Here is a 19,127-nt window from a genome sequence, read left to right on the forward strand (position 1 = left end):
CCGTTGCGTATTCATTGAAAACATAAAAGAACGAAACCTAAAACAGGTTTTTTTTATTTTTTCGTTCCAAACATGCAACTGTTGCGTATTAGGAAGTTGTTTACATTTTTTGGAATTGTCTTAACAAATTTCTGCATACAAACTTAGTGATTCAAATTCAAAGTTCAAATCAAGTTATATCGCAACTTCCGGTGTAACATTGTAACTACTGAAATCAATTATTATTACCAATTTAATAGCTTTTTCCGTAACTGTAGAAGTAAAAGCTAACAATTTCAACTCTGTGATTCCCATAAAAAGCAAATTAAATTTTTTAAACAAAATTAAAAAAATGTCCTTGAACTAATGATTCCAAAAATTTGGAATTTTTAAATTAGTTTAAGCCAACTTTCCTTAACAAAATTATCGACTCGCTCTCGCCAAGTTTGTTCACCTTCCAGCAACCAAAACATCACGTAATTCGCAAAAATCATGAATGAACCTTCATTTCGTGACCTTTTATTTACAAATCGCTCGCCGAAACCAAAACAAACTCACCTATAAAAGAGCAAATTCCCACTTCAATCATCAATCCACTCCACCATTCAACAATGAAAACCTCAATCATCTTTCTACTATCTCTCGCCTCGGCACTGGTAAGTCCCTACTTAAAAAAACCACCCCCCAAAAAAAATCTCGTAGGCCCACCCCCTCCTGTCCTGCTCGTGTGGGGTCGCCCCCATGCCCTGCAACTGCGGCCTGGGCTCCGGCGAAGACGTCTGCCACGACAGCGACAAGCCCAAAACCTGCACCCCCTTGGTCGTTCGCCCCTTGGAAGTCCCCAAACCCAAACTACCCGCCCCTTTGCTACTGCCCCCAGTTGGCAGCCCTTGCAGTTGCCACACCTCGCTTGTCAAACCGGCAGTGGTGCCAAACCCCCCGTGCACGGCCTGCTCCGGAGGATACGCCGGGAGTATCGACGTTTTGAACAACCAGCACTTGACCCTCAGCCAACAGCAGCAGATTCTGTTCGGGGGCGGCTGCAGTGGGGCCCAAAATGGGGGCCTGTATGGGGCCCAAGCGGGCGCTTATGGCTACACCCCGGTCGCGAGACCCATCCTTGTTGATGATATCGAGAAAACTCCGGTGAATCCCGCAAATTACGTGCCTGCTGATCCCGTTTCCCTGTCAGTTGCGTATAAAATGGCCCAGGAAAAGTGCCACCATAACGAAGATAAGCTCTCTTTCGGGTTCAGGAGTTTGCCGAAGGACGTCCCGATTTACGTGAGGCGAATGGGAAATAACATCCCCGAAGAAAATTTGTTCAATTTGAACGGACAAATCGTCGAATTGAAGAAAATCGCGTGCCAGTCTCGCAAGTCGCTCGATGACGAAGCCGCCGAGCAGCTGGCCGACCTCCAGGAGGAGGAGGAGGAGGCCAGGATGGCCGTCAACCCTTACAAGTCACTCACTTTGGGCGAACTCGGTTACGGACCTGCCAAGAGTGAGTTTTTATTTTTTCGGGTCGAGGATTTTGTGACTGATTTTTTTCCAGTCGAGGGCCAGTTTGTGGATCTCCCGTCGGCCGGTCCAGGTCCCTCGTTTGGCGAAGGCGCAGCTAGTAAGAACTGTGATGATGGTTTCAAGCCCGGGAATGTGATCATAACCCAGGTGCCCAAAGTTGAAAATCTGGCGATGCCGCCCCCACTTCCGGAGCCATGTCCGGCTGATGAGGAGGCGTTTATTCCGCCGCCTCCAGCTGTGCCACAAGGGGCGCTCTTCACTAGCCCTTACACGTATTTGTCGAGTGCGTCGTCCTCGTCGGCCTCCACTAAAAATCTCTACTCCAAGAGCGTGTTCTTGCAAAAGGTTGGGTGCAGTTAAGCTGTGATTGGTTGTTTCGATGGTTTTGATTGAATAAAGAAAATTGATAAATATTATTTCTTGTTTTATTACAATTATTGCTCCTAATTACTAAAATATAGTCGAAAATAGAATTATGATTTTTATGATTTTTTCTGAAAATACTTATCTACCTAAAAGATTTTATTCAGCAAGCGATAACTTGAAAAAAAATTTATACCTTCCATTGCGGTTCCAATTCAACGTAGTTTTGAATTGAATCTTAATTTCATTACGATACAGCATTACTGTCGGGTCAAATAAACACAATTATTCTTTGATTAAATCCGATAAAACCTTAGAAGTTTTTTTATTATAACATCACTAATTTCCTCAAGTTTTGCGTTGGGATCCATCTATTCATTACAATTCACTATTCAAAAATGTTTTACTCTTAGATTTAAGGGGCAATGAAATGTTGCTATTTTTACCAAAGACTTCGTTTTATCATCAACGTATTTTAGTAAAACAAGTTCGAAAATCATAGATTTAGTTCTAAATAAGATTCTGAAGTGATTTTGCTCGTTTTTATTTAGAAACTGATAATTTTTTTGCGTGAAAAAATTAAAGTAACGTATTTATTTTTTTGAAAAAAAATTAATTTACTCGTATTTACTCACATAATACAGAGTGGCCCAGCTCAGCTGTTGTTAGTAGACGTTATTAATTTATACTCTAGAACACATTTCAGGAAAATATTTTTAATTATAGTCTTCCAAAAAAAGTATGACGTCATAATAATAATTTTTTTAATGATATGCTATTATTTTTAGTGCCTATTAGGATGCTTTTCTAGCTTTTTACATATCTCTAAAGCTTTTTTAAAAATCTGGTCAAAGATTACTGCTAAAAAAATTTAACTAAAAAAAATTCGATTTTACACCTTATCTTTTAAAAATTAATAAAAAATAGAAAGGGTGTTTTTTTATGACATTATTAGTACGTACGTCTTAAAAAGGGTCTAACAGACTCATTAACTAAGTTTGATTGGTCTGAATTACTACAGGGTGTTTACAGTGTATTTTCAAACTTCCTAAATTTTTGAGTCTTATATTTTACTTATTTCAAATGGCAACCCCTGTTCACTTTTATTTCGTTCGATGCAGAATTAAAAAAGGAACATTTTTCCTTATTACAACCCTAACGTAAATGTATAAAAATAAACAAAAGTTGCCATGTGAAATAAACAAAATAAAAGGTTCTATACTTAAAATAGTTTGTAAGTAAATTGTAAACCCCCTGTAGTAGTAATTCAGATCAAACTTAATGAAAGTTAATTAATAAGTTTGTTAAAACTTTTTCAACACGTATCTAGTAATAAAGAGATCAAAAAATCGTTGCTTCTATTCTATTAGTGATTTTTAAAATTAAGTGTGTAAAACCAATTTTTTTGTTTTAATTTTTTTAAAGTAATCCATGAATCGATTTGAAAAACAACTTTAGAGACATGTAAGAAGCTAAAAAGTATCCTAATATGCATAAAAAATAATAGCATACCATTCAAAAAATATTATTACGTCAACACGCCATTCTTTTTTGGAACACTCTGTATAATCAATCATTTTTTTTCTCACTTTATATTTACCTGGATAAATAGATTTTTTCCCCGAAAATAGTCTTGTCAAAACAGACTTTAAGAATAATAAAATTATTATTTTATTTTTATGTAGTTACGTATGTTGCCTTTTATATTTCGGGAATAGGCTTTCATGTTGGAAAACCAACATCTGCATCGCAAAATTCGACTTATTTTAGGATAAACTTGTTCAGGATGTTTTGACCTTAAGGCGCTATTTATGTGATTTACAGTGATTTGAAAAATTAAACTCGCTCAAAAATTGAATTAAGTCGTGAAATTTTTTAAGTCATGTTTTTTTTACAATTTTCGACGCGAATTATCTCAACAACAATGCACCGATGCCTTATAATTTCAAAAATTGCTCAAAAAAGGGTCATTTTGTGGTCAAAAATTGGTTCAAGAGAACTCAAAAGTATATTATGCTTCACGGAGATTATTGTTAAAATTTTTAAAATATACGATCACGAATTTTTGTTGCTATTCTCTATTTCCGAAATCCGAAATATAAAAGGCGCCCTACGACCTATAAATAAATAAAAAAGTATGTTCTATGGACATTTGAAAAAATAAAAATAAGTTTAAATTTTTGGATCTTTGTATGTAATTAATTATTTATTAAACTTTTGGCTATTACACTCAATTTTTTTATTTATAAGAACCCATACACTTGTTGTGTCGTAATTGTTTAGAGCTGATGATGGCATTTTTATGCCAAAACGTTCTATTGTGTTATATTGTTAAATTGTGTTGTTTTAAATTAAAAAATTGGACTTTATACCCAAAAATTTCATCAACAATTAGAACAAATAGTCAAAATTTCTGTAAGTGATAGTCACAAAATACCAAAAAAGAAAACAAAACAAAAATAATGAACGTTAAAACTGATTGTAATCATCCGAGTATATCATTTAAAACATAATTGCAGTAGCTAATTCAGCTAATAATTTTGCTTTTAAAAATCTTTTATCTAAAAGCGGATCCGTCGATGGATTAATTTTTTATTTTATTTTATCTTCAAATCGAGCCAAGTATTATTATTTCAATTTTAAGATATTTTTTTCCACATTAGAATTGCGTATTCTTGAAGCAAACTAAACGTAAACTAACGACTTTTGAAGGAAAGACAACGCCACAAATAGCTCATTCAGCAGATCCTACTGACTGCGCCAATTATAAGTTTTGTTAAAAAAATCTTCCACTACTGAACTTATCGTTCTCTCGATAAATGATTGGGGGATCGATGTGAATTTTCACATTATTTTTTATTCTTTTTTTGTCTTTTTGACATCAAAATAAACATAAACTTTTCAGAAGTAATTCTCGCAAAATTATTTCTGGAACTACCCCAAAAGTACGACCCTCGTTATCCATTTGTCCATATTTTTGCCCACCTTCTTTAGTCCAATTACTATCTTTATTAAACCGCATTGCAATAAATCACGCACGATTACAAAACCGCTTATTATTGACAAACATTGTAAGGTCAAAAACCCCCTTGCGAAAACACACCTTCACCTTCAAACGCTTTTCATTTGAGAAAAATCACGAATGCTCGTAATATTTACAAACACAATGAGTATAAAACCCCATCGGACCCATCATAACCCATCAGAAACCAACCATGAACATCAAATACTCGCTCGTTGTCTTAGTTTTGGCCGTTTTCCAACAAATCGCATGCGATTGTGGATGCTTGAAAGTAAGTTCGAACAAAAAAGTAAATTTAATTAAAATAAAAAAACGAATTACAGTGCAGTAAACATCTACAAGTGATTTCGCCCCCTTCTGCCCCCTACAAGGTGATTTTAAAGGGCGTCCCCTCATTCCCCGAAGGTTACCGACACGCCTACGCCCCCCAATACGACTACCCCCTTAACGCCGCCTCTGTCATGTCCCAACCCTGCCAACCAGTCTTCGCCTACAAGTACAAGCTACAAGCGCCCCTCCCACCACCCGGCAAGCCCTTAGCCCCGCCCATGACCGGCCTCGTGGCCAAGCCTGACCGCATCGTGATCCAACAAACGGCCCCATGTACGTTATTTCCGCCTTTCCAGCCTAGGGACTTATAGTTGTTTTACAGCCTGTCCCGTCTACATCGATGATGGGGCCTGTGACGACGCCCCCAACACCGCCCCCCCATGCCACTCCATTTTCCAACAACCGATGTACCAACAACCCATGCCCCTCCAAGCCATGAAACTGGTCCCATTCAGGCCCAGAATGCGCCCAGTTCTGGAACCCATCAGCAGCGACTTTTACAACTCTCTCTATGACTGCAGGTACAAAAACCGAAAAAAACGCGAATTGCCCATTTTCAAAAATTCACTCGAGTTCCTACTAAAACTTTTGCCGGGCTTTTTGAGGTTTCCGTTAGAGCAAACGTTTAAATCGTTCAAGTATCATGGGAACAAACACAAACCCAAGTACCAGTTAGTTTCATATCCAGTTTACGAACCATCTGAGACACCCTTTTTGCAAAAACTACTCCGACTTAACTCGGGACGGGCCAAAAGGTCGGTCATACTCGACGATGACGAGATCAGTTTACCGTTCCTTCGAGTCACTGATGTGGAGGATGAAGATGAAGAAGAAGAGGAAGAAAGTGGCGAAATGATCGTTGATCCAAGAGAGGAGTTTCTCAAACCTTTGAACTTTAACCATCTCCTGCCACAAAACCCAATTTTCTATCTTTTGAACACTCCGATTCGGCTCTTGCACCACTTCCACAAATTCGGGCAACAAATTTCGCCAGTTTTCAAGTCAGTGCCCCACGTTTTGATTCATTCCAAGCGTTACTTGAGGAATTTTGGACGACATTTGAGGAACGATGTCCTGAATATTGCTAGTAACATAATTGGGGATTTTGACGATGTTGAAAGCCACTACACGATGCCAAAATATCGCTTCAGACGAGATCTAGCACAACAGTACGAACCTGAGTACAGTCTAGTCTTTGGTAACCAAACCAAAGAACGGAAAAAACGCTACATCCTGAAAGTGGTTGATGAGGACGAAGTCGAGGCCTTCCTGAGAGAGAAACTGGGCGATTTTGTTGGCACCACTAAACGCCCCAAAAAGAAGAAGGAGAAAGAAAGCAACAAGAAGAAGTTGCTGGTTGAAAGACTCTCCTCCAAGCTCATCATTGACAATAAGGGACGTCCCTTCATTGAGATCAATGGGACCAAAAGACCGCTCTTCTTCAATAAACAAGAGGAAGAGCAAAATGAAGATAAAAAAGACAGATTGCTTGAAAAAATTAAAAGGCCGTCCCTGTTTTCCAAGAAAAAAACCGAAGAAAACCCGAGAAAAGACGAGAGTTTGGAAGACATGAAGGACAAAATCAACTCAATTATCCTCCAAGCCCGGGAGCGAGTGACGCAAACCCCCCCCACTCCGAACATCCCCACCCAGATAATCAAGGACCGGATTAACCAGATTTTGTCCGAAATCCAGGACTTGCTCACTAGCGATTTTGACAAATACTCATCGATTTACTCCAACCTTTACAAACTGCAAAATTTCAAGGACTTGCTCGTTATCGACTGGAAGAAAATCTTGACTGAGGAAAAACACAACGACATCCCGAGCAAAATCCGGCTCCTGGACGAGTTCAAGGAAATGCAAGCTTTGCGGGACAAATCAGTCCAAGACATCGCTTCAGTCCTGTCATCAGGCTCCACGTTCATGACGAAAAAACTGATCAAAATGCTCGTGCGCTTGCAAAAGCTCCAATGCGTGATTTACCGCGTGGTTGAGGACTTTGGCGAGAAGATCAAGATGGGGACGGAGTTCGACGTCCGGAAGGAGATCAGATATGTGGATTATCTGACGGGGTTGCAGTTTGTCAAACAGGCGATGTCCGATTTGGAGGACGATTTGAAGGCCGAAAGGGACAAAGCGTTGGAGAACGAGTTGGCGGTCCTTGACGGTTTGAGGAAGCTGTCCGAGGGGAAGCACGAAGCTAGGAAAGTCCAGGACGAGACGCAGCTTTTGTGGGAAATTCGCAACATCGACAAGTTGCAAAAAGACACGATCGAGGAGATGAACGAGAAGATCGGGCGAGGGTTGAAAGTGAGGAAGGAGTTGAAGATTTTGTTTGATTTGTTGCGACAGTTGGAGGCTTGTGAGGAGAAGCAGAAGAAGCTGATTGAGGGTTTGGGTGAGAAATCGTCGAATAGTGAGGAGGAGGAAGCTAGTCAGGAGTTTGTGGTGCAAAAACGGCCAAAAACGCGGCGAAAAATCGTGCAAAATACAAATTTTAGCAGAAATCGCAATCTGCCACACAGGACCATTATTGAGGATAAAAAGCCGGTTAAGTTGGTCTCGAACGGGTACACCATGACGGCGTATAAGGTCTCAGATGGTTTCGACTGATTTTTTTACTTGTTAGTTTATTTTTTCCATTGATTTTTCCTACCCTTGCCTTTATTAATTTTTTATATTTTCTGTTTTAGGAATTAGAGCCAGGGGGTCTTAAAATACAATGGAAAAAATAGAAACGATAGGAATGAGTTTGCCACATTCATTGTAACTTTTGTGAAATAAAAAATTGATTGAATGAAATTTTGTGTTATTGCTAATCACAGAAAATTTTGTGACCTAAACTATTAAACTATGTCCAATAATTTTAGATCCACCTGCCACTTTAATGAAAAATATTTGAAGGGGTTACAGTTTTTGAAATTTAAATTGCGCGCGCAAACGAGTTTTACCATCAGTCCAAAATGGCGGTTGCGCGTTAGCGGTGGCGTCGTTTTCAAACTCGCAAAAAAATTAAAATTCGGAATTTTTGTGCGGTTTTCCGCGGTTAAAACACTGTTCAGTTTAATTAAATACGAGACAATTATAAATTCAGTGAAATTTGTGAGTGTCGGGTGGTTAAAGAGACAATTTACGATTTTCTCAAAATAATTCGCACTTGGAGATTATTATGTGGACCAAGGGGACAAACAGGAGCAGAAAAAAAGTTCATTAAGGTAATTAGGCCAATCTTTATGTTCTTTTAATTGATTTTCGTGCGTAACCACCAAAGGTCAATGACCTGTGATCGTCTGGAAGTAGTCTGGAATTATATTAGGTGTCGCTCATCTCAGGTGGCTTTGATTGCGTCGTTTGACAAAATCAGGGGCGTCGCAATAGGGATTTAGCAAAACTTTATGCAATTACTTAAACTCGGTTCCGTTCAGTTTATTGCAAAGTAATTATAAATTGAGTGAAATTTTTCAAGTGAAGTGAAGTGGTAAAAGTGAGTATTTTCGTAAAAAAATATTCGAATTAGAGAGATTATCTGGACCAACAATAAGGTACGTAGGTCAATTTAAATGTGTCTAACTTTAAAAGGTTAGTGACCTATAATTGTCTGCAATTAAAAGTAGGTCAGGCTGATCTCAGGTGGTTTTGATTGTAAAATCAGTGGCGTAGCAACGGCCGTCAATAAATTTCAATTTAAATTCAGTGAGTTTTATTAGTATTCTTTTAATAATTAAAAAATAAATAAACATTGTAAGTTTGTTAACTAATTTAATATTTTTTTTAGTTTTTAAGATTCATAATGTTCATAATGCGTTCAGTTTAATTTTCGTATGTGCCTAACTGCTAGCCTCGGCTAGTTACTCTCGTTTTTGTAAAAAATAAGTGAACAAATAACAGGAGATCGAAAATGAACTGAATTAGAGCAGGCGGAATTTTAGCCACATGTCAAAAAATGACAGATCAGAACTTGATAATTTTTCAACAATTGATTCCAAAATGGTGTTATCCACCCAAAAAAGCCGACATTAAAGAATGCTATTTTTGAACAGGTGAAAAAATAAATGGATAGCGGAAATACTTTCGGAAATTTCGGAAGAAATGTTTTTAAGAACGTTTATTTGTTAACATAGAAACAGTATTCTTAGATACTTCCTTAGTTTCCTTTATTTCACTGACAATGTTTTAAATATATGTGGCACTTTCAAAGCTTGTTCTTATTCGTTACATTTTTGATCTCATGGTATGACACAATAGTTAAATACTAGATTCTCATATTTGTCTTTAATGAATAAATAATGTTCTAGTTTTTAACAAACTAAGGTTTCGTATTTCTGGTAAAATCACAATAATTTTGCAAACATGCGCGGTTAAAATTAATTAATTTCGAATCAGGTTATTTCATTTCTGTTTGATTCTTAAAATAGTGCGACTCATTGTGACATTTATTATGAAGAAATGTTAATTAACATTTTGCGTATTTAATTAATTCAAGATTATTACTTGCAGAAATTGCTTCCCGTCATTTTTCACGTATCGCGATAAATTATCACTTCAAGCAGTGATAACAACGGTAGATAATTGTTAATCCCGATTTGTCCTTAATTATCAGTTGCGTAACATGTGGATGTTTCAATTACATGGGAACATCAATAAAGCGATAAAACCCATGTTTGCAACTAATAAAATTACTTGATTAATCAATCAATGGATTCAAAATTCGCGCCAAACTGGGCCATTGTCCGTTTTTGTTCCACACACGCGAAGCGACATAAGCTCCTCTCGCTCGAATGTCGTCGCTAGGACACGTTTTTTTCCATTGGTCCCGTCGGCCATTATCGAAACAACTGCCGATCGTGGTTGACCTTTCACCGGTTTTATCTCAGATTGAAATTATTTCGCATTTTCGTTCCGAACCTCGTGAAAGTTAAACGTGTGCACAATGCCTGTCCCAAGTCTCCAAAAGCCGGCCCCCGTGTTCAAGGGCACAGCCGTCGTTGATGGCCAATTCAAAGAAATCAGTCTCAAGGACTACAGTGGCCAATACGTCGTCCTGTTTTTCTACCCACTTGATTTGTAAGTTTTTTTTTTCCCAAAAGCGGTGTCCTTGAAACTAATAAATTCTTTCTAGCACTTTCGTTTGTCCCACCGAAATCATCGCCTTCTCAGACCGCATCAACGAATTCAAGAAGATCAAGACAGCGGTGATTGGGTGCTCCACCGACAGCCACTTCTCGCACTTGGCCTGGATTAACACCCCGCGCAAACAAGGGGGCTTGGGTCAAATGAATATCCCACTTTTGGCCGACAAAAGCATGAAAATCGCCAAGGATTACGGGGTTTTGGACGAGGAGGCTGGTGTCACGTTCAGGGGGCTGTTCATCATTGATCCTAAAGGCGTCTTGAGACAAGTCACAATTAATGATCTTCCGGTGGGGCGCTCCGTTGATGAGACCCTTCGTTTGGTTCAAGCCTTCCAATACACGGACGAACATGGGGAGGTGTGCCCCGCTAATTGGGCCCCCGGCAAGAAAACCATGGTTCCCGACCCACAAGGAAGCAAGGCCTATTTCCAGGAGTCGAATTAATACTTTTGTTACTCTCTCTTCCAGTATTCGTGTTTATTTTTTCAATAAAGTGAATAATTGAATTCAACGTTTTTTATTAACTTAACCTTACTTTTGACAACAAACAATTGTTGATTTTCTAGTTTGTGCGGACCAAGAAAAAAATTATTAAATTTATTGTAGTAATACTAATAAACTAAAAAAGGTGTAATTTCCAGTTGTTGATTGTTTAGCTCGTTTTTTTTAAATTAGGTATCATAACCTTATTCTTGGCAACGATAATTATTAATTACAGAACAGTCATTTATTTATTACGTATTAGCTGTTTCAAAACTATAAAAACGCCAACGTCGCATTTTACCAAATTATTTTCTTAAATAAGATTGATACAATTGTAAAATAGTTATTAATGTATAGATTTCTCATTGAAAGTACAAATTACATTAGATGTTATTTTTTGAAGGGCATGAATAATTTATAACAGCTAATTTTGAGAGAAAATGCGACGTTGGCGTTAGCTTTTGTGCGAAATAAAACAAAAATTCAAAACAGTATATTAAAGTATAAGCACAGTATAAGTGGATATTCAGGTCTTTAAAACATGTCCGATTTTTCGAGCACGACGGCGTAGCCAGAGTGCTCGAAATAGAGCAAGTGTTTTAAAGACCGGTTATCCACGAATACTTTGTTATTTTTTTATTGGTACACTTTGAAATCATAAATACTGGTATTAAATATAACAAAAAGTTGAAATAATGTAATGTGAAATCAATATACCTTTTGTTGTCATGGAATTGATGGTCGTTATAATAGAAAATCATTTAAAAAATGCCATTTATACTTCACGTTTCTTGGGTTATTGATGTTGCCATGGGCACTTTAAAAAACGCGCGTTTTTGAAAGTTGGATTTATACACGATGCAGCGTTTTTTAAATAAGCAAAATATTTTGAAACTTATTGTGACAAAATTAAAAAAGTGTTATCTGCGTTTTCATCAATTTTCAGCTGTTTTTTTATTAACATAAACTTAAAAATTAAAAAAGATTTAATTTCCAATTATTTCAGCTGTTTTTTTTTATTAACATAACCTTATTCTTGGCAACAATGTATTCTTTTGGTTTTTCCATTGTTTTAATAAATTAATAATTTTAGAGAAAAATTACTTATTACGTCGTTTTTGCGCGAAATAAAATAAAATTCATTGTCACAAAATTTAAAGATTCAATTTCCAGTTGTCTCAGCTGTTTTTTTATTAATATAAGCTTACTTCTGGCAACAATATATTCTTCTAGTGTTGCCGTTTTTCTTAAATGATAATTTTAAAGAAAAATTACTTATTACTTCGTCGCTAAATAAAATAAAATTTATTGTCACAGTTGTTTCAGCTGTTCTTTTTTATTAACACAAACTTACTCTTGGCAACAATAAATTCTTGTAGTATTGCAAGTTTTCTTTAATTGATAATTTCAGAAAAAAGTCACTTATTCTTATTACGTCGTTTTTGCACAAAATAAAAAACTTATTGTCACAAAATTTAAAAAAACATTCTAGTTAATAATAATAATCTTTATTGAAAACATAATCGTTTATACAGGATGAATTATAACTATATAACAGTTGTTTCAACTGTTTTGCTTTTTTATTAACATAAACATACTCCTGGCAACACTGAATTCTTCTAGTGTTGGCATTTTTTTTAATTGATAATTTTAAAGAAAAATCACTTATTACGTCGTTTTTGCGCAAAATAAAAAAAACTTATTGTAACAGAATTTAAAAAAATTCCAGTTTCAACTATTTTGTTTTTCATTAACATAAAGATACTCCTGGCAACAATGAATCTTTCTAGTGTTGCCATTTTTTAATTGATAATTTAAAAGAAAAATCACGTATTAGTATTACATCGTTTTTGCACGAAATAAACTAAAATGTATTTTATTTATTTATTTATTTGTTTCTGCTGTTTTTTTTCTATTAACATAAACTTAGCTACTCTTGGCAACAATGAATTCTTCCAGTGTTGCCATTTTTTTGGATTGATAGTTTCAGAGAAAAAACTCATTTTTTGCACAAAATAAAAATAATTTATTGTCTACGAGTACAATATTAAAAAAGGTTCAATTTCCAGTTGGTTCGGCCCCCGGGAGGTGTCCTAAACTCAACATCTGAAACAAGACTTGTTTCACACTTATTATTTAACCCTCTGTGATTCCCTCACCTAAATGTTCAAAATTCTCCAAATCGGCCAATTCTCGCACATCCAACGTTTGATAATTCTTGTAAAAATGTGGCGGCCATATTTCCGCGACGCCATTTTGAATTTCGGCATCAAACTTCCAGTAAAAATCATGAATTCGCTTAATTTCATCGTACGAAACGTCGCTTTCTTGCAATAATAAAACACAACAATTCCGGACTTCTTCACCTTTATTGTAAAACTCTTTAATGGTGGAATGGAGGGCGCGAATGAGCGCTATATCTTCGTAAATCCCGCCTTCGCGAAGATCTTGCTTCTTTTTCTCTTCTTTTCGGCGATTTCGCGATGACGCGGTTGACGAGCGCGACCTGAAAACGTGACTTGGTTTTTGTGCCGAAATTTGGGAAAACTAACCTTGATGAACGTGAAGATTTGGAAATTGTACTCCCAGCGTCGGAAAAAAGGTCATCCCGCTCGTCACAATCGTCCAAGTCGTTGTTAAATCTACTAAACTTTTGTTGCCTGACTTGGGCCAACCTCTGTTTGTATTTATTGTAGCTTTCGTTCAAATTTTGCAACTTCTCTTCCAAGTATATTTTGTGCTTCATTAACATTGGAATCACGTCCGAGACTATAATATCCCCCCGTTTGTGTTTCATAGCGATATGAATCGCCTCCTCGAAGAAAAAACCCTCAATAAGTACCTTAACCGCCATTTCGTAGTTATCTGCATAAAACTCGAACAAAATGGCGGCTTGGCGGACATTACTCTGCACCAAACGCGTGGCCAAATCGTTCACGATCTTGATTTTTTCCACTTTATCGACGTTTAACTCTTCCAGGAGATTCAAAACTTGGCGCCAATTCAGCCCCAATTGAAACTCGGCCAAAGCCTCCTCTGGTAAACCCGCCCTTTTTAGAACAACCCCAGCTTCGGTGTGACACCCTTTCGCACTCAAATCGCCCGCAAAAGCGTGACTTACGCTTTGGTAAAACCTATTTTTTGGCGGACAATTCTCGAAAGCTTGCCTGCTCACATTGTGGGTTTTAATAAACGCTAAAACGTCACTTGTTTGTGCTTTGGGGCACCGTAACAGATAAATAATCGCAGTTTTGGGTTTTTTCGCAAATAAGTTAATCTCGTAGCGCATTTCAACCTCATTTAAACCACTCAACTGCTTCAAATGTGGTTCGTAAACTCGCGGATCTAGTTGGCAACAACTCGCGATAAAACCAGCCAACTCCAAATCGTACAATAATAAACACTCAGTGTATAGTTTTTCGTGGTCACACCCGTAGATTTTTAACGTATTTACGGCATTTAACAGCTTTTCCTTTAGGTTGGTACGCCTGTACAGGTCTTGTAGATAAATCAAGGCGTCCCTCAGTTTGAAAAAATTCAAATTAACCGCCACTATCGTGGTTATGTAAACGGAATAGTCGACACTGTCGAAATATTTAAACAAACTCGCAAAAATCGTGTTAATTTTCTGGGGGAAATCGGTGGTTTTCCCCCAATTTTTGTAAATCGAGGTCAGGACGTTCCCCTCCTCGAACTCCAAGCAAATGGCGGTTAGCTCATTAATCGTGTGAACCCCCTGCACAAAGTGGGCGATTTGGCGCAAAAACCGCTCCGGATTCAAATCAAATAACAAATTTGCGTTTAATTTTTCCAAACGGATGAAACGCACAGCTTCGGCCCATTTCTGTTCGTTCAGTAGTTTATCGAGGATGTCGATCGAGATCAAACGACACGAAATTGTCTCCAAGTTGCCTCGGGGCAACTGCAAGACAATTTGGGGCGAATTGGGGACCGCACAAACGATAGTGGCCCCCTGTTCCACGTTTCGACGGAAATTTTGGCCCTCTTGGCCCAATCTGAGGCAAAACAACTCACTTTGTTTGGTGGTGTAAAGTAAATACGAGTCGAACAGTGTGAAAGAATTCGCACAATCGCTGATTTTTGCCTCATTGAGGTAGAAGTGATTATTTGACGTTAGGTTGCAAACGTAGGTTTGATCACCGAGGGTTTGAATTTGGCAAAGAATTGAGTCGTTATTATTAATGAATAAGTTATTTCCGAGTGATTTCAGGCCGGAAATGTTGTCATAATCCCCACTTATTTGCAATAAATGGCTGAAATTATCGGTGATTGCCGTTAGGAAATTTGCTTGGGGATTTTTCCAATCAAGGGAATAGAAAACCGATTCGTCACTCGTTACAGCGAAATAAACGCTTTCACTGGATAATAAAAAATGATGACAAGACAACGCAAATTGTGGCAAATCGACGATTTTTTTCAAATTTATTGTAACTAAAAGCGCGTCAGGTTCAGCAACATTGAAAATTTTTAAATCATTTTCCGAGTCAATGATCATAGCTAAGTCGTGACGGAACGTCACGAAGTTGATTTGTTTGTCGTTCGTGAATCGTCGTGCGTACGAAATCGGGGGAATAACCGCGTTGTTAAAATCAGTCAAATTCAAGTGTTTGCCGTCGATTACGCCACAAATCGCGGCCGAATTGTGATGAACAACGTTACGAAACGTGTACTTAATTACGTCACTTTGCGTAACGACTTGTAACTGGTTGGTGTCCAGCCAATCGAAATCGAGGAGCGCGTTTTCGGCGGGAAATTCAAGCACTTGTTTCTCGTACCACTTGTAGTTACTTGAGGTCAATAAATGGATGGTTTGACCGGTGGGTGTGACAGTGTGGATGGCAAGAATTTGGGCACAGGGACTCCACTTCAAGTTTTTGATCATAACCTGGAAATATGTGTTTCCCCGAACTTTTGTCAAATGTCAATTCTTACGTCAAACGTCAGATCGAAATCAAACCTCCTCTGGCCATTTTTTTCAAAAATTACGATTTTTTGCCGGTTTGTGACCGACAGCCCAGCTATCATGTTCCCGACGGGCCGCCAGGCCACCTGGGGCTGTAACCCGGGGCACTCCTCCGAGCGGTACAATGCTTTACAGGGTGTCTCGAACACAATGAATTGTCTTTTCTGGTCCTTCCAATAATTCACAACGAACATTTCCCCGTTTCCTCGCCATGAAATTCGGGGTTTTTGGTCAAAAACTGGCTTGGTTTCGACTAAAAACCCAAATGAGTCAAGTCAGGTGTGATCAGGGCCGGATTTTAATTGTGGCGCCCCCTTTTACACCTATTCACTAATCTTTAATTTTATATGATTTATTAAACATTGAAGTTTTTTTAACCAAGGTAAATACATGTAGAACAGTCAATAACTTAATGAAATTTATAAAACATATAAATTATAAATAACGAACCAAAAATACATTACAGTATCCCTTACCCACTCTAAAACCGAATTTTGCGGTATTTTATATAAGAAAATTCATTAGTAACATCGTTGAAATTACAATTCTTAACTGAAAAAAATATCAAATAATAAAAAAGTGGTGTGTGAGTTGAAAGTGGAGAAAAAACCCAAGTCTATTAATAAATTTGTTGTCAAAGTTAGAAAAATGAGATTCAAGCGACATGTTTCGAACCAATGGGTTCATCTTCAGCCTTTTCTAACCGTCGTAACAGCCCTTAAATTTAATACCACACTCTCGTGGCTTCACCAGGGGAATGTGTTTTACTTGCATATTTTTGGTATTTTCTGTTAATTTTTTATCATGTAACCACATCGTTTAAAAAACGCCTGAAGATGAACCAATTGGTTCGAAACATGTCTCTTCAATCTCATTTTTCAACATTCTTAATTTTGCGAATAAACTTGTAATATTGGACTTGGTTATTTTCTCCAATTAAAAAAATGACCTTATTATACACAAAACTAAATAGATTTAAAGTGTGTTCTTTTAAATTTTTGTTAAACTACTGATACCAAGGTACACTTTTTTTGTGCGCACTCTAATTTTTAAGATAATTATTGAAAACTTTCAAGCCAATTATACGAGTTAATAAAAAAATAAGTAGTCAATTCATTTTGTTCATAGACGTGTTTACGCGATTATTAAATGTTGGTTTGTGTAAAGTAGTTATTAATAATACGACTGCGAAAAGACAAGCTTAAATTAAAGTTCGAGGGCTGTCATTATGCAACGAGCGCATGCGAGTTGCATACCAAGACACCCGAATTTTTTTGTTGAAACATTTTAATTTAAAACACGTTGTTATCGGAAGCGTGTTTTAAAATAGTAAAAACACATTGCTATCGGAAACTTGTTTTAAAATAGTGTTTATAATTGTGAATTCAGATATTAAAAAGAAGGCTTAAAACGTTACCAACAAAAAAAAAATATAACGAAAAATATTATTAGTTTTTGTGATAGATATAGTAAAAAATAATTTTAGGAGGCACACTTTGTATAGTGTATAAAATTTAGAAACTTATTTTATTTCTTTTATCAGTTCAAAGTCACGCACAAGCTCTTATTATCCAAATTTCGATTTCGTATTGATTTTGGATAAGTTTTTAATAACTTTAATTTGAAAACTGATACAATTTAATTACAGTAACTTGATATTTTACTTTTTTTAAGCACGTCTTAAAGGGCGCCCCAACTTTTGAATTTTTTGTGTTTTTTAAGTTAATGTTATTTTTAACTTGTTTCGCTGGCGCCCCTAAGCTATATCCTGGGTAACCTAATGGGTATCCGGCCCTGCATATGATGTGTACTCACCCGGTGTTTGATCCTTGATTTTGCCTTCGGAGCCCCGAAATTGCGTGTCCTTGGACCCCCAACCCACGTAAACTGTGTCGGGGATTCCCGCATCGGTGCTGCTTTTCCCTTGGGGGAAAGCTTCGGCGTTTTCGTAGTCAATACAAAAAGTCGATATTTCTCCATCGTCGAACACCACCGCGACGAGTTCTTCCGTGGGGTTCCAGCTGATTTCGATGATTTTTTTGTCGAAGGTGATTTTGTCAAATTTGTTTGGAAGGGCGATTATAAACAAATCATTGTTAACAACAACACAAGTTTTGTTCTCAATGATTAAGGATTTTAGATGAGAGGCGTCTGCGAAGATAGGGGGGCCCAGTTGGATGGTTTCGCCACATGTTAGGTCATGACTGTGTAAAGAATTGGCACGGATGTAATAAATTAGTTGGGGCGTTTGGGACACTAGAGTCACGTTGGTGAAGGGGTAGGGGACCCCTTTGTGCACTAATTCGAGCAATTCTAAGTTTTTCATGGTTTGGAAAAAGTTGGGTTATGTCGAGCACTTGTGGCGATTGTGCAGAAGCTCTAAATTAGAGAAAATAAAGCAAAGATCAGTTGAATGCAATCATTGATTCTTGGATGTTAAACTGAAATTGTGTTCAATTTATGGGATAATTCCGGATTTATTCTTTTTATTTAAAAAAAATTAGGCATTTTATCGATTTTACCATTGTGCACAAGGTCGAAATATTTTTTCCAATAATCTTTTATTTTTTTTGTTTGTATCATTTTAAGCCTTCTTTTTAATATCTGAATGCTAGATTATAAACACAATTTTAAAACACGTTTTCCATAGCAACGTGTTTTAAATTAATATTTTCACTATTTTAAAACATGTTTTCCTTAGCAATGTGTTTTAAATTAAAATGTTTCAACCAAAAACATTTTAAATAACGAACTTTAAGCCTGTGTTTTTGCACTCGTATTATTATTAACTACATTTTAGTTTTGTCTTTTCTGTTAAGCTTTATCCTTATATCAACGTAGCCTATTAGCTGTTTCATAACCAGAAAAATGCCAACGTCGCATTTTTTCTCAAAATTAGTTTGTTATAAATTTTTCATGCACTTTAAAAATTAATAGTTAATGTAATTTATAGCTTCAGTGAGAGATCTAATCATATTATGACTTATTGTAAATATCGAATTTTTCAATTCTTTATAAATTATAACATAATTTAACGCGTAAAAAATCATTGGTTATAATTTATAATGTTATACTTATAAATCGCTTACAAATATTTAAATTGACATACTGTATCTAACTAACCTATAAGTTACAAATTTCAGAGAGTTATTGAAAAAAAAAACGTGGTTTAGACACAAGTTTATTGTTTAATAAAAAACTTAAAATTCAGTAAATAGTCTGTCAAACAACTGATAACGGTGTAAATATTTACTCGTTTAATTTTTTTTTAAATAGTTTACGTTTTGACTTACTTATTTATAGTGTA

At 36.6% G+C, this 19,127-nt stretch overlaps 4 protein-coding genes across 4 annotated transcripts; 3 read left to right on the forward strand and 1 right to left on the reverse strand.

Annotated features, from left to right (window-relative positions):
* Nucleotides 1–496: 496 nt before the first annotated feature.
* Nucleotides 497–1,919, forward strand: LOC100141569 (uncharacterized). Its single transcript, XM_008196733.3, has 3 exons — nucleotides 497–635; nucleotides 682–1,483; nucleotides 1,535–1,919. The coding sequence occupies exons 1-3, from the start codon at nucleotides 591–593 to the stop codon at nucleotides 1,861–1,863; spliced, it is 1,176 nt and encodes a 391-aa protein (XP_008194955.2). The 5' UTR covers nucleotides 497–590; the 3' UTR covers nucleotides 1,864–1,919.
* A 3,081-nt stretch (nucleotides 1,920–5,000) lies between these two features.
* LOC135267003 (uncharacterized) lies at nucleotides 5,001–8,023 on the forward strand. The gene is made up of 4 exons (XM_064358516.1): nucleotides 5,001–5,159; nucleotides 5,212–5,491; nucleotides 5,541–5,739; nucleotides 7,915–8,023. Exons 1-4 carry the CDS (start codon nucleotides 5,082–5,084, stop codon nucleotides 7,919–7,921), a joined length of 564 nt encoding a protein of 187 aa, XP_064214586.1. The 5' UTR covers nucleotides 5,001–5,081; the 3' UTR covers nucleotides 7,922–8,023.
* A 1,994-nt stretch (nucleotides 8,024–10,017) lies between these two features.
* Nucleotides 10,018–10,864, forward strand: LOC659393 (peroxiredoxin 2). Its single transcript, XM_965704.5, has 2 exons — nucleotides 10,018–10,285; nucleotides 10,341–10,864. Exons 1-2 carry the CDS (start codon nucleotides 10,152–10,154, stop codon nucleotides 10,795–10,797), a joined length of 591 nt encoding a protein of 196 aa, XP_970797.1. The 5' UTR covers nucleotides 10,018–10,151; the 3' UTR covers nucleotides 10,798–10,864.
* A 1,974-nt stretch (nucleotides 10,865–12,838) lies between these two features.
* On the reverse strand, nucleotides 12,839–18,217 carry Elp1 (Elongator complex protein 1). The gene is made up of 5 exons (XM_965643.4): nucleotides 17,636–18,217; nucleotides 15,790–16,073; nucleotides 13,389–15,742; nucleotides 12,996–13,342; nucleotides 12,839–12,942 (listed from the first exon to the last, which is right to left on the reverse strand). Exons 1-5 carry the CDS (start codon nucleotides 18,144–18,146, stop codon nucleotides 12,884–12,886), a joined length of 3,555 nt encoding a protein of 1,184 aa, XP_970736.2. The 5' UTR covers nucleotides 18,147–18,217; the 3' UTR covers nucleotides 12,839–12,883.
* Between the last annotated feature and the right edge of the window lie 910 nt (nucleotides 18,218–19,127).

The sequence above is a fragment of the Tribolium castaneum genome, chromosome 8 (genome assembly GCF_031307605.1).
Source record: "Tribolium castaneum strain GA2 chromosome 8, icTriCast1.1, whole genome shotgun sequence".
NCBI lineage: Eukaryota > Metazoa > Arthropoda > Insecta > Coleoptera > Tenebrionidae > Tribolium > Tribolium castaneum.

What these genes read in the sequence shown, in the direction of transcription:
- LOC100141569 (XM_008196733.3), top strand. Translation starts at nt 591, where the DNA reads ATGAAAACCTCAATCATCTTTCTACTATCTCTCGCCTCGGCACTG. An exon ending in TATCTCTCGCCTCGGCACTG is followed by an intron (nt 636 to 681) that starts GTAAGTCCCTAC and finishes AAAATCTCGTAG; the next exon opens with GCCCACCCCCTCCTGTCCTG. An exon ending in CGGTTACGGACCTGCCAAGA is followed by an intron (nt 1,484 to 1,534) that starts GTGAGTTTTTAT and finishes ATTTTTTTCCAG; the next exon opens with TCGAGGGCCAGTTTGTGGAT.
- LOC135267003 (XM_064358516.1), top strand. Translation starts at nt 5,082, where the DNA reads ATGAACATCAAATACTCGCTCGTTGTCTTAGTTTTGGCCGTTTTCCAA. An exon ending in GCGATTGTGGATGCTTGAAA is followed by an intron (nt 5,160 to 5,211) that starts GTAAGTTCGAAC and finishes AACGAATTACAG; the next exon opens with TGCAGTAAACATCTACAAGT. An exon ending in GATCCAACAAACGGCCCCAT is followed by an intron (nt 5,492 to 5,540) that starts GTACGTTATTTC and finishes GTTGTTTTACAG; the next exon opens with CCTGTCCCGTCTACATCGAT.
- LOC659393 (XM_965704.5), top strand. Translation starts at nt 10,152, where the DNA reads ATGCCTGTCCCAAGTCTCCAAAAGCCGGCCCCCGTGTTCAAGGGCACA. An exon ending in TTTTTCTACCCACTTGATTT is followed by an intron (nt 10,286 to 10,340) that starts GTAAGTTTTTTT and finishes AATTCTTTCTAG; the next exon opens with CACTTTCGTTTGTCCCACCG.
- Elp1 (XM_965643.4), bottom strand. Translation starts at nt 18,146, where the DNA reads ATGAAAAACTTAGAATTGCTCGAATTAGTGCACAAAGGGGTCCCCTAC. An exon ending in AATCAAGGATCAAACACCGG is followed by an intron (nt 16,074 to 17,635) that starts GTGAGTACACAT and finishes TTGGGTTTTTAG; the next exon opens with TCGAAACCAAGCCAGTTTTT. An exon ending in AAATCTTCACGTTCATCAAG is followed by an intron (nt 13,343 to 13,388) that starts GTTAGTTTTCCC and finishes TCACGTTTTCAG; the next exon opens with GTCGCGCTCGTCAACCGCGT.